This window comes from Astatotilapia calliptera, chromosome 11 (genome assembly GCF_900246225.1).
Source record: "Astatotilapia calliptera chromosome 11, fAstCal1.2, whole genome shotgun sequence".
Lineage (NCBI taxonomy): Eukaryota > Metazoa > Chordata > Actinopteri > Cichliformes > Cichlidae > Astatotilapia > Astatotilapia calliptera.
The window spans coordinates 24331285-24344823 of record NC_039312.1 but is presented as its reverse complement, the minus strand read 5'-3'; the positions used below and the strand labels follow the sequence as shown (position 1 = coordinate 24344823).

Genomic DNA, 13539 nt, shown 5'->3' with positions numbered 1-13539 from the left:
TCTGACTCATATTGCAATAGTCTGTGTGCTCCAACTATTCCTGCTCCTCCTCTCTTGCCTGGTTATGTTGACCCCGTCTGTATCTCTGCATTCTGTTCTTACCGCTTGGTGCTAAGTGTTCATCCAAATCGCTTATCTCCCCACATTTAACACCTGTTTAAGCTTCTCACATAGGTCACTCATTGTTGGCAAGCTACAGCCTGGGATGGGGGTCCACTGGTGGATCCCCATCTGGCTGCATCCCAGTTTTGCTGCTGATTCCGTGGGGCATCTGCTTGGCTTCATTTGGGAAGGGGGGTGGGGGTCTTTGTGTGTCATTTGCAGGTGGGTATGTGTGTGTGCGTGATTGAGTGAATGGCCTTGATGTGTGCATGCGTGCGTGTGTGTGCGTGCGTGTGTGTGTGTGTGCAATGTCCTTTAGACTTCTTGAGCTTGAAAGTCTGTATTTCATTCACAGCCTGAACTCTCGTATGGAAGCTTTCCTGTAAATTCTTACTGACAGTAATGATGTGCAATATTTTATAAAGCAAATCGTAAGACTCCGGAACCCCAAATCAAAAATTATATGCTGGCATTTTAATTATCGTATAAATTTCAATGAATTAACCCCCTAATTGCTAAAACTAGTCTGTACGTACATGTCGACATCTGTTACCTGGATACTAAAGTCAGATATGAAAGATTTGTCCTTTCTTCAAGAAAAAAAAATTCTAAACATTATTTTGTGCAGAAAATACAATACATATAAAGTTGTGCTGGAGAAATGGCTTTTATTACAGACATGATTGCTGTCAAAACATTTTATGAATGATAGTTCTGTTTAAAAAAATATAGAAAATGCTCAAACGTGTCAATGTTTGGGTCTGCTTTTGGTCATGTTTGTATAAAAGCCAAATGAAGTGAGAAAGAAACCATCTGTGCTCTCAGGAGCAAGAAAATAAAAGCAGTCCTACATTGTTTGTTTTATTTGTTTGTTTTTCCTGAATTATGGCAGTATGTACAAACACAGTAGTTGATAGTTGCTTAAAAAAAGGGGGGGGGGAGGAATCATTTCTGCACCTGTCACCAACATAAATAGAAGGTATGCAAATAAGACTGTCAAAAATAAGACAAAGTTGTGTTTTTTTTAAAAGGGATATGTTGTTGACTTTAGTGGGCAGGTTTGTAGGTGGATGGAAAAATGAAGGTGTCCAGGGCGAGGGGTGGATGGAAGGTCACAGAGAAGCTGATGTATAAATACAGTGAATAACAGGTCAGTCGCATCCAGTCTGCTCTTGAGCAAGCTAAAAGATGATTGGTCTGATTGTTTTCATGATCCTGGGCACTGCAGGTAAAGACTATTTGCATCATGCTCAAAGATTTTAGAGTAACACAGATTTTTAACTTTGATGAGTAGAACTTTGTTGTATTTCCTTTATATTACAGCTGCAGTCCCTTTGGATGACAAGATTGTGGGGGGTTACGAGTGTCCAGCTCATTCTCAACCCTGGCAAGTATCCCTCAATGAGGGCTACCACTTTTGCGGCGGTGCTCTCATTAACAACCAGTGGGTCATTTCTGCTGCCCACTGCTGGAAAATGTTTGTACCGACTTCTTGTATCTTAAAATTCTTGCTATGTGTGTCTAAGAGAACTGTAATAATTTAATTGTTGCTTGCTTTTCAGACCCTCTACCCATGTTGCCATTGTGGGTGAACATACAATCTGGTATACTGAGGGCACAGAGCAGTATATGCCAATTGACGACATCTACACACATGAGAGTTTTGATTACTTTACCCTAGACTATGACATCATGCTGATGAAACTGAAATACCCTGTTACTGTGGACGAGTACGTCAAGCCTATTGCTTTACCCAAAGCCTGCCCCACACCTGGGGATATGTGCACAGCATCTGGATGGGGGCAGACATTCCCTGGTCAAGGTAAGGCCCACCTGATTTTGACAAAAAAGGTTTTGAAAAATCGACTTGCTTTTGGCAACATATTAAGAATTTTCTCACAAACCTTGGTAAATTTAAAAAATATAGTTAAAACGTTTCATAGATATGAAGACATTTGAACTAAAGCCTTCAATAATTAAGAAATCTTTTCTGTAGAAATCTTGTTTTTGGCTTAATGTGATGACTCTAAACAATAAAAAATGAATGCAGAGCACTTATTTTACACCAGTTTCAGAGGCCAGTTATTGTTGGCATGCAAGCATGATGTGGTTGTGATGCACACAGATGCTCTGAATACTTTAGTAAAGATAACAATCCCCTCTCCTTTCTCTCAACTGCAGAATTTTCATATGAGCTACATTGTGTAGAAGTCCCAATTCTGTCTGACAACGACTGTGAGAACTCCTACCCTGGAAGGATTACTGAGAGCATGATGTGTGCTGGATACCTGGAAGGGGGCAAGGATGCTTGTCAGGTATTTTTACCCAGTTACTTGAATAGTATACCATTGAATAGTATACTCATTAGTAAACCTTAATGAGATGAGATGATGAACAAACCCTGCTCTCTTCTTACGCTTCCTCTCCCCTGCTCAGGGGGACTCTGGTGGCCCTCTGGTGTGTAATGGGGAGCTGCAGGGAATCATCTCTTGGGGGGTGGGCTGTGCTGAGCCCAACCTTCCAGGTGTCTACACCAAAGTCTGCTCTCTGGTTTCCTGGATCAATGACACTATTTCTCGATACAGCTAGACTGTCATCTCTAGAACTTCACGAGAGAAGGGAAAACAGAGAGATTGAAATTGAAGGAGACAGAGAACGGAGGTGGTTGTGGGTAGTGTCAGAAAGAAAAGCAGCAGGCTAAGACAGAGTCACAAGGAAAAACCAATCTGAGGGCACAATAAATAAAATCAGCTATTCTGCATCAATATGTTTGTATTTATTTGTAATGTTTCTGCCACTTTGGCAAATGTCTTACTATAAGACATTTCTGTAATGTCTCATATTAAAAAAATGTAATTATTGTGTCAAAGTGTGGCTACCCTTTTACAATCATGAGTGACTGATGCAAAACTCAACACATAAAGTTGCTTCATTCAACAATGGAAACAGTTTTTATATTCAACTTATTTATGCATGCTTTTGATGCGGTTTTGTCAGAAGTTGTACTCCCCCACCCCCTATGTGAATATAACAGTAAATACTAAATATTGAAAATTATTGTGCAGCACGTAAGATCGAAAGTTTTATAAGAAGTGTTTACTTCAACAGAAGATCTGGTGGCAGAAACACACAAGGAGATTTCATGAAGACCTGTAGTTGAAGATATAAGGCATTTTTCCAAAGTGTCTTTTCAAAACATGGACCTTTGAAAAAAGTCATAGTTAATGTTAAAGTGTGCAGATGCTTGGACAAGCTTTACCTCCTGGCCGCTTATTTTGGGGATGCATTTTTTTCTCCCAAATATTTGTTGCCTAAACAGCATAAAAAACAAACTTATTTACATAATTGTTATATACTATATTAAAAAAAAGAAGAAAGAAAAAAAGCAATTAATGATCATAGATATAAGGTGCAGAAAAGCCATGAGTACATCAGTACAGCACTAGATCCTGTCATGGCGGGGTACGCCGGTGTGTTTACGGACCGAAAAGCAGACACAGAAGACTGATGTCCAAAAACAAAAGAAACAAGGCAAAGCGAAACAAGGGCGAAACTAAACTAAAACTTAAACTAGGAAAGAACTAAACCAGCTATAAAACAACAGCAAGAGACAAGAACATGAACCTGAACAGGAACATGCAAAACATAAAAGTGAAAAAATTTAAACATGAGCATGAGTACGAGCAAAAACTCTGTGACGTGACCTGACATGACATGACCTGACAATAAGACAAACAAACGACCCGACAAAGAACAGAGGAAGACAGAGGACTTAAAAACACAGAGCGAAAATGAGGGAAGTGGACAGGGCTGGACTGGGACAAAAAATCGGCCCGGGCATTTTGACTAGAGACCGGCCCACCAAAAATGTGACATCATTCAGGGGTAAAACCGCAAAGGATTCTGGGAACTTGTGGCAAGAGGTACTAGCGCATGCAGGCCTTCAATTGAACTCAGTTACACAGCGATAAAAAGAAACACAAAAAATGGCAAGAAGCTGTTGTATTATTAACTGCAATAGCCGGTGTTGTGCCAAAAAGTGATTGTCTGCCAAAAACTGATTTCTGGTATTTACCAAAAACTGATTGCTCGTATTTAAATTGCTATAAGTAACTTGTTGGGCTATAATATGTGAAACATATGTCAAATGCATCCCTCATGGATGACATAAAGTCATCTCTCCATCTCTCTCTCCTGGTCTTTTATTTCTCTCTCTCGCTCCATCTCTCTCTGCTGCTCTTCTGTCTCCTCTGTCACAGACTTCTCCACTTTTGATGATAAATCAGCCTGGTGCAACATGTAAGGATTGGCACAATCTGTTAAGATTTTGAGGAGTTTGAGAAACTAACCTTAAGCATAAAATAAAATTTACTATCAGTAACTTCATAGCACCCGCCCAGCAGTATATAAACTCCGTCATGCTAGCTAGTACGCAGTACCAGTTATTCTAAGCGACTGTAAAAAGTCAGCACAACGAAAACAAACTACAACTAAACTTGGTTTATATCTGACACAGACAGCAGGTCATAACTTCTTACCTTAAGTTCAGTTCGTCTGCCACTATGACCGGTGTTCCAGATCAACTGGCGTTTAGATCAACTGGCGTTGGTCGAACAGATGTGTGGCAGTCTTGCGTTTCAGGAGCTCCTACCGACAAACCAGCAAAAAAACGCCAAATGTGTCATCTGTGACACTTGTGAGGTTGTCTCAAACACACTCCGTCAGTCTTGATGCTGTTGAACAACAAAATGTTTAAAAATGTGGCGAGTTTACCTGGTGATATCCTCATGCGCGACGCGATCGCGAAAACAGCAAACAATTAACACCATGCCGTTGTTGTTCACGGGACAGCAAGAGTAAACGATCGGGAGACTCTTGTCGTCGTTATCGTTCCCCTCGCACGGTTTATTTCTCCGAATTCAGCGTTTTTGCTTCACAACTACAGCGTGCAGTTTACTTTGTGCACTAACATGGAGTCGAGTCAACCAGCGCCACCTCTGGCCAAGTGCCACAGCCTACAGCCAGATCAACCTGTGACACACATCTGCACCACGTTTGAATTCGTGTCATGCACATTTGTACCTTTCAATTGTGTCTGTTTGTGCGTCATGCAAATAAACCTTTGGAAAGAATGAAATGATATCATATATTCCTTATTGGCCTACATTTGTACAAAATTCCAAATTATATACACAAAGTCATAGAAATCACCACTCCAATTGGTCATCATGATTTTAATATTCTCTTTTTCCATAACAATGAAATACACCTTGGACAAATATGACACATCAATATTTCATTAGTGTTGTCACATCACATCCTGTAAGCATCGTCTGTCTGTGTCTTTTCCCTGAAAATGAATATTTCCAGCCAATATAGGCAATTCATCAACATGGCTGGAGTTATATACAGTCTGTATAAGTGTGGTTAATCTAATGAAGATTTGTAAGGAGACGGCAGTTACTGTGAATTCACAGCAGTTACACAGTGATTAGTAATAAACAGCCAGTGAGAGTGAGTGGATATGACTGTTCCCACCACTAACACATGACCATAGGCCACTACTAGATTAACTTGTGACACATCTGCACCTGCTGCTATGATCACAGTGAGTAGAGGCTGAGTGGCTGCACTTACCCCTGGTACATCCAAATCTACCCACAAACATGTTGAAAGATGCAATGCCAGCAATGTGGATTGTCAACACTGAAAACAATCAGTAAGCAAAGACAACAGGGATCATTTGTTTCTGTTTATTTAGCACCCACAACATTTGTAGTCGCCTTCTGCAGAAGGCGTACCTCAGCAGTGGGCCATTGTTTGCTCCAGCAGTTCAAGCAGTTGGTGAAACTAGTGAATATGATGAGCAGTTGTACAATGGTCTAATTCAGGAGTCTGTCAGGACAGCTGGCTTGATGAAAGAAACAACGTCAGAGGTATCAGCAGTAGTTTACAAAGGAACAAAATATTGCAAAGGGCTTGTTGTTGCTATGGGTCATGATGAATGTGGCCACATCTTTGGAAAAATCTCAGTGATCCTCATCAGTCACAAACAAGTACACTTTGTTTTGGACATCCTTCAATCTGTGATACTGATCAACCTTGGACTTCACTGTCTACACAATTCTGAAAAAAGATTCATATGTGTTCAAGCAGACAGTTTGTTTGATTACTACCCTCTGCCAGTGTATATCGCTTCAGGTTTAACCGTTGTATCTTTGCATCATTCAATATCATCCTCTTAATTCATTGCAGATATGGACAGTGGCAGCCTACATCATGAAATTAACCTGGCATTACCTGACCTGCATGAAGAGACAAAGAGGGCAGTTATTGAGCACCTGACAGACATTATTGGTGTTAGAAACAGAGAAGATCTCCTGTTTGTTGAGCCTGATGATATCAAGCCTTTCTTGACACCAATTCAAAGTCGAAGACTTGTTCAAGTATTCAGAAAAGGTGAGAATGCATTAATGTCATAAATGGTTGCAGTCCTATCTTGAAAATAGTTGTAAATTAGTTATTTTGAGAGTTATTTTGAAATTGTTATAGCTTTCAAAACTAAAACTAGCTTTCATTGCCATTGGTATTATTTCTCCAACACTCTTGCTTTTGTGTCTTATATAAGAGTATTACTCAATAAATACTCCAAAAAACCCATCTGTACATAGTTAATGTGGAATTGTTCTGCTGTGTTTATGTGTGTGTGTGAATATCGACGACCAAGTGGAGTCTGGCTCTTCAAACAACCCAAAGGAACCTGAAACCACCTGCTCAACAACTGTGCAAATGCCACTACAGGGTAATTCACTCTGTTCTGCACAAGCATCAGGTCAACTCCCTTCCACACAACCAAATGTAAGCAACACCTCCTGGATCAGCAATTTTTCAGTTCCCTGGGAGAAGATGCCAACAAGACTTTCACAGGCCTTGGCAACTGGTGGAATGGCTCACCCAGAAGACAGGAGAATAATGATTAGGACTGTTGTAGAAGGAATGCGAGTACACTGCCCCAACCCTAACAGAGCTGCTTGTGGGGAGGTAGCTAGAGCTATTGTATCTAAGTATCCCGCTACCTTTGCAGATAAGACTGCAGAAGGTGAGCAATTAGGCTGTGGTTATTATTCCCTACTCAAACAGCTTAAAACAAGAGTTGAACATGTAAATAGAGACAATGTCAGCAGCAGAATCCGGCAGCCAAGGAAAAGGTCTACCAGGGAAAACAATGAGGGTGATGTTGCCATCAAAAGGGGGAGATCTGAACTTGATAGCTATGGTTGCATCAACTGGCAACCCACAACCCTACCAGAAGGAGAAACGAGTGAAACTTTGGAGACAAAAAGACAGACTATGTCAACTGTCTTCAGATCAGCAGGTCCTCAAGCAATTGAAACAACAGATGTAAATACTTATATGTCTTTGACTTATATTTACCAGAGGCACATGCTTAATTCTTGGCCTGCCCCCACCTTATGTGAGGTTCAAGAGCATTGGCCATTTCTTTTTACTAAAAGAGGCCTCTGCACTCACTTCCACACACTCACAGATATTGAGGTAGAGACACGTCTCAGTGAAGCCCTTCTTACGAAAGGAAGGAGAATTTTGAACTTCTTTCAAAGCCAGAGACTTCAGTGGAACAAGGAGATTGAACATCTGCTACGTGAGTGCGACAGTGCAAAGCTGAACCACAACCAGATCGCCACAGCAGCCATCCTCCTTCTGATGAAGTACTTCAAAGAAAAAGAGGACTCAATCTTCATCTTGGCTGACGTAATTATATTTAAAATTTTACACATGCACTCTCAATACTGTCAACATAAACAAAGGAAAATATTTCAATGATTTTGGGTATCATCATTCAAATCAGTTCATTTTGTGTTTTAAAGGCTTTTTCCACCAAGATGTCTGTTGAGAGAGAGATGACCTTACCCATCACACCAAGGGTAATAGCGCTTGGTAAGTAAATAGTTTCAATCCTGTTGTAATATTTTTGTAAAAAATCTATGTAATTATTGTGGTATTTGTACCCACAACAACTTACTTAACAGGGGTTTGTCTGTTTTATATTGTATAAAAATAGAATACACACAGTTTGCTGCTGTTTCTCTTATTATTTATTATACACAATGACCAACAGGAAAAAACAGCCTAACACTTCAGCACAGGCCAAAATGCAAAGACATAAGGCAGTTTTTTCCTGTAATTGATCATAATTTTCATTAGATAATAAATAATAAGAGAAATAGCAGCAAACCGTGTGCATTCTATTTTTGTACAGTGTGAGGCCTGCTATCCAGCATTCTTGTGGAAACCTTATTTGTAAGGGTGAGCACATTGTCTTATTGGACTCTTGTCTGTTTTTAGGGAATAATTTCATGTCTGCAAGCCGCTGGATGATCAGTTTGGAGGGCAAGGTATTTTATGAGCCTGAGCAGATGCATGACTTTGCCAGCACCCTTGCTGTCTTCTTTGCGTCATACTACGTTTTCAACCTTGAGTATCAGGAGTCAGCGTCCATCACACTGGAGATGATACAGAGGTAAATACTTTACACCATTTAAGAATGAAATATATGTGATAGCTTGACTACAGTTGCAGAAACATATAGGTGATTGCTGTAACGTATGTTTTAATTTTGAAATTAAAGCAGCCTTTTTTCTGTTAAAAGGTTCTTTGTGAGGATCAATCCAGACATGGGAACAAAATGCCCTGCAAAACTTGGTACAAGCCGCAAGACAGGTCGTGTCGTAAAGAGGAAGGTTACAAGCATCAGCCCTCGGATCACCACCTTCCTCCAGCGGCTCTCTGAGTTTGAATGGAGGACTTCCAACTAGGTAAGAACAGAGATGATAATATCTTTTACATAGCTGATAATTATATACATACTGTACACACATCCATACAACAGTATGAATGATCTCAGACAGATGTGAACAAGTGAATAACCTGAGCAAACATGAATATTGATTATGTGTCTTTGACAGGTGGTGATGTAGACTACGCTGAACCCGACCATCCTGGTAACGGAAATCTAAATCCCATGTCACATTCTATTTCCTGGGACCCACTGATAATTATTACATTTTGTAAATGAGTTTTGTTTTACAATTGTAATAGTTTATTTAATGTTCATGCTGGTGGGTTTGTCCTGTTTTTAGTGGAATGAAAAACTGTTTTCCTTAAAAAAATCAGACAGAAAGGTGAAGGACTGTGTAGTTTTCATGTACGCTTCTATTTATTTTGGTTATTGGCATTGTTTTTATTCAGTTGAAAAATGTTTTTCTTGTTAAAAAAAAATATCAACAATAAATGTTGGTTTAATTCACTATTCTGAGACTACTTTATTGAATTATATTGTTTTTTGTAAATGTTCTTATATTGAATATGAATGTTAATATTATTTTATATGCTGTAAAACACAATTACAGTCTAAACAAATTATACTGTACACAATTACAGTGTTATACCATAAACCACATTTGCAGTACAGTGATACTATAAAACTTAATCACGGTAAGTCTTTCTAACTGTAAACCACGTTTACAGTAAAGCTGTTATACTGTAATATATGTTTACAGTAAAGTGGTTGAACTGTAAAACATCACAACAGTAAAGATACTGTAGATCAGTAATTACAGTAACTTACTGGCAATAGTGTTGCCAGTAAGTTACTGTAAAAATACAATAAAATGTCTAACAGTGTGCACAGGGGAAGTCCACACACACCGTGTGGTACCACTTTCCACAGAAGGTGCAATCTGCAAGATTGAATGAGATTGTCAGGGTCATTGTCTGACTGTTTATTACTAATCACTGTGTAACTGCTGTACATTCACAGTAACTGCCATCTCCTTACAAATGTTTATTAGATTGACCACACTTATGCAGACTGTATATCACAACCAACTCTAACATGTTTGTTTGCAGAGGGAAGACACAGACAGACTACGCTAACGACATGTGATGTTACAACACTGGTGAAACATTAGTGTGTTCACGACATTTTTCGTATGGGCAAAAGTATTGATATCAGGATGGTGATTCTTATGTGTATGTCATTTGGCATTTTGTACAAATGTAGGCTGATAATAAATACATGATATCATTTCATTCATTTCAAAGGTTTATTTGCATGACGCACAAACAGACACAATTGAAAGGTACAAATGTGCATGACACGAATTCAAACGTGGTGCAGATGTGTGTCACAGGTTGATCTGGCTGTAGGCTGTGGCACTTGGCCAGAGGTGGCGCTGGTTGACTCGACTCCATGTTAGTGCACAAAGTAAACTGCACGCTGTAGTTGTGAAGCAAAAACGCTGAATTCGGAGAAATAAACCGTGCGAGGGGAACGATAACGACGACAAGAGTCTCCCGATCGTTTACTCTTGCTGTCCTGTGAACAACAACGGCGTGGTGTTACTTGTTTGCTGTTTTCGCGATCGCGTCGCGCATGAGTTTATCACCAGGTAAACTCGCCACATTTTTAAACATTTTGTTGTTCAACAGCATCAAGACTGACGGAGTGTGTTTGAGACAACCTCACAAGTGTCACAGATGACACATTTGGCGTTTTTTTGCTGGTTTGTCGGTAGCAGCTCCTGAAACGCAAGACTGCCACACATCTGTTCGACCAACGCCAGTTGATCTAAACGCCAGTTGATCTGGAACACCGGCGGCCGCCTCGGGTCTCTGCTCCTCCTGCCTCCCCTTTCCCTCATCCACCTGCTGGCCTCCACCACTTGCTGATGTTGCTAAATCTGTGGAAGCTATGCCATAGCTACCGCCAAACAATTCAGTTATTTTTTACACCTTTGGCAGCGTCTGCCTGAAGGGCTTGTTTCTTTTTGGCCCTAATTTTTTCTGCACCTCCTTTCCTTTTTTTGTTCTCCATTTTCTTTAGTTCGTCTATAAGATTGCTAAACAAGGGGGAGGGTGCATCCGACCTCCTCGGCTGTAATTGGTCCAGCCCAGAGTCGATCATGACCAATTGGCCAATCCAACACCTTTCATTATTTATACCCTTCCAAAAATAAAAAAAAAATAAAACGATCGGTCCATAAAAACAAAATGCCCGGTATGCCCGATGGCCAGTCCAGCTATGGAAGTGGAAATACCTGGGGAAGCACAGTTGACACAAATGAACATGGCACCACAGGTGAAATTAAAATGAAACACCTTGAACATCGAAACACCACCAAAAAACAAAACAAAAAACAGGAAACAAAGAGAGATGTAGACATGACAACACAAGCTTGACAATTAGAACATGGAACACTGGGAGACACCAACACACCGGCATAACTGAAAGAAAAACACTGACGTCAAGACAAACTGCATAGACGACAGGAAAAAACGTTTAAATCAAGAAACATAGATTAAAAAGTAGAATAAAACTCAACTACGTCCTAACTAATCCTAAGGACAGCACGGTGGCACGGTGGTTAGCACTGTAGCTGCACAGCACGAAGGTTCAAGAGTTCAATTCCACCATCAGGCCAGGGTCTTTCTGTGTGGAGTTTGCATGTTCTCCCCGTGTTTGCGTGGGTTCTCTCCGGGTACTCCGGCTTCCTCCCACCGTCCAAAGACATGCGTCTTGTGGGGATAGGTTAATTGGATAATCCAAATTGCCCATAGGTGTGAATGTGAGTGCGAGTGTTAGCCCTGCGACAGACTGGCGACCTGTCCAGGGTGTACCCTGCCTCTCCCCCTATGACAGCTGGGATAGGCTCCAGCACCCTCCACGACCCTGAAAAAGGATAAGCGGGAATGGATGGATAAATCCTAACTAATAACACAACAACTTAACATATTTCCAATATATATATATATATATATATATATATATATATATATATATAACATAAGAAATCAAAAATACAAAATAAACTCAATAAATTCTGGGTCACAGACCCCTGACAGATCGTTTCGGTCAAAAGCAGAACGTTCAGAGTTGTTCCCGACTCCTTTTAGAGCATTTGCTCTATATAGCTCTAAATTTTAGAGCTATATAGTGTTTTCTTTTTTTTTTAATTATTTGTAATTTTTAAAGAACTGAGGCAACGTGTGCTGCTATTAAAGGGTTTTTATTGATGGTCTAAAAGCATCAAAAGAAAAGGACCTGAAGGTTAAAAAAACAAGCACTGTAGTTAACTCTACTTTTTAAACTGGCTTGTTTGACACAATTCATCCACACACACACACACAGAATTTGTCTATGAAAGGTCAGCAGAAGCAGAGAATAGACAGCCATCATTCACTTGTCCTGAGTTGATGATTGTGTCAGATCAGACAAACCATCACTCCAAAACCAGTGGACAGTTGTACAGGAATATTTCTAATGCGCTCTTCACAGAAATTAGTGCTCTTTCCAGGATTGTGGTGTGACAGACATGAGAAGATTAAATGGAATATGAGACGAAGACTGATTAGTAAATTAATGGCAGAATGTAAAATTCAAAGTCCTTTTTAAAAATCATTTTGCATATTCATTTATAATTAACTTATTCACAATTCAAATGCAGGAAAATGAAATGGAATCATTAATGTGCAACAACCAAAGCAAACATCCATCCTTTAATGATGTGTGAGAATCTGACTCTATATTGCAGATGAAGTTCTTGGCATATTTACTAAAATACTGAGAGGGTTTTAGAACAAATTTTAAAAATGTGAAAAAAAAGTGTGAAAAAAGTGTGAAATCAGCATTTAGATGCGTCTGTGTGTTTACGAAGAAGAGGGAGAAACCTTTCAACTGTCATGGTCCATTTGACTGGTTATGTTTTTGACTCTGGACTCCTAAGTTTAAAATTCGAGCCACTTCATTAGTTACATCTTGCTAAGACTAGATTGATTTTAATGGTAACAAATGCACTAAAGGGCTCAAAGTGTGCCACACCATTACACCACCACCAGGTTAAACCTCTAATACAAGACAGCATGGATCCATGCTTTCATGTAGTTTGTGCCAAATTTTGACTTCAAAATCTCAATTTTGCTGCAGAAATCGACTCATCAGAACAGGCAACATTTTTACAGTCTTGTGTTCAGTTATGGTGAGCCAGAGTGCACTGTAGCCTCGGGTTCCTGATAATAGCTGCCCGGTGTGACACCTAGTATTTTTTGTCCTGCTGCTGTAGCCTATCTGCTTCAAGTTGAGTTACTGTTACCGTTTTCATTTTGGTTTTTGTCGTAACGTTAATGATTCGAAACACTGTTGAACCATGTGTGAAATAAATAAAGAAATGAAATGAATTATTCTTGCTTCCTCAGTTTTTTGTATCTGTAAGTGTCTTGTGTATTGTTTTTTGTTTGTATTGCCTTGGGGGGGGTGTTATGACTTCCTGTTTTCCTGCTTGTCTTGTCATTGTTTTCTACTGTGCCTCATTCCCTATACTACATGGTCCTTTCTTCCATTTATTCTTCCTCTAAATTTTT

General features: G+C 39.7%; 2 protein-coding genes across 3 annotated transcripts; both read left to right on the top strand.

The window, feature by feature from the left end:
- The first annotated feature begins 1266 nt into the window (after positions 1 to 1266).
- LOC113031984 (trypsin-2-like) lies at positions 1267 to 2867 on the top strand. The gene is made up of 5 exons (XM_026184589.1): positions 1267 to 1330; positions 1426 to 1579; positions 1665 to 1924; positions 2284 to 2417; positions 2539 to 2867. The coding sequence occupies exons 1-5, from the start codon at positions 1291 to 1293 to the stop codon at positions 2689 to 2691; spliced, it is 741 nt and encodes a 246-aa protein (XP_026040374.1). The 5' UTR covers positions 1267 to 1290; the 3' UTR covers positions 2692 to 2867.
- A 3095-nt stretch (positions 2868 to 5962) lies between these two features.
- LOC113032145 (uncharacterized) lies at positions 5963 to 9369 on the top strand. Of its 2 annotated transcripts, XM_026184832.1 has the most exons (6): positions 5963 to 6561; positions 6830 to 7872; positions 7989 to 8058; positions 8467 to 8641; positions 8771 to 8936; positions 9087 to 9369. In XM_026184832.1, the coding sequence occupies exons 1-5, from the start codon at positions 6360 to 6362 to the stop codon at positions 8934 to 8936; spliced, it is 1656 nt and encodes a 551-aa protein (XP_026040617.1). In that variant the 5' UTR covers positions 5963 to 6359; the 3' UTR covers positions 9087 to 9369. The 2 variants fall into 2 exon arrangements, with proteins under 2 accessions (XP_026040617.1, XP_026040618.1); XM_026184833.1 differs by lacking the exons at positions 8771 to 8936; positions 9087 to 9369 and having other exon boundaries at positions 7989 to 8045; positions 8467 to 8529.
- The last annotated feature ends 4170 nt before the right edge of the window (positions 9370 to 13539 follow it).

Excerpts from the sequence above, each read along its gene's own strand:
- LOC113032145 (XM_026184832.1), top strand. The coding sequence starts at position 6,360 with ATGGACAGTGGCAGCCTACATCATGAAATTAACCTGGCATTACCTGAC. Across the intron at positions 6,562-6,829 it reads TGTTCAAGTATTCAGAAAAG|TGGAGTCTGGCTCTTCAAAC; the intron begins GTGAGAATGCAT and ends TCGACGACCAAG. Across the intron at positions 8,642-8,770 it reads ACACTGGAGATGATACAGAG|GTTCTTTGTGAGGATCAATC; the intron begins GTAAATACTTTA and ends TTCTGTTAAAAG.
- LOC113031984 (XM_026184589.1), top strand. The coding sequence starts at position 1,291 with ATGATTGGTCTGATTGTTTTCATGATCCTGGGCACTGCAG. Across the intron at positions 1,331-1,425 it reads CATGATCCTGGGCACTGCAG|CTGCAGTCCCTTTGGATGAC; the intron begins GTAAAGACTATT and ends TTTATATTACAG. Across the intron at positions 2,418-2,538 it reads GGGGCAAGGATGCTTGTCAG|GGGGACTCTGGTGGCCCTCT; the intron begins GTATTTTTACCC and ends TCCCCTGCTCAG.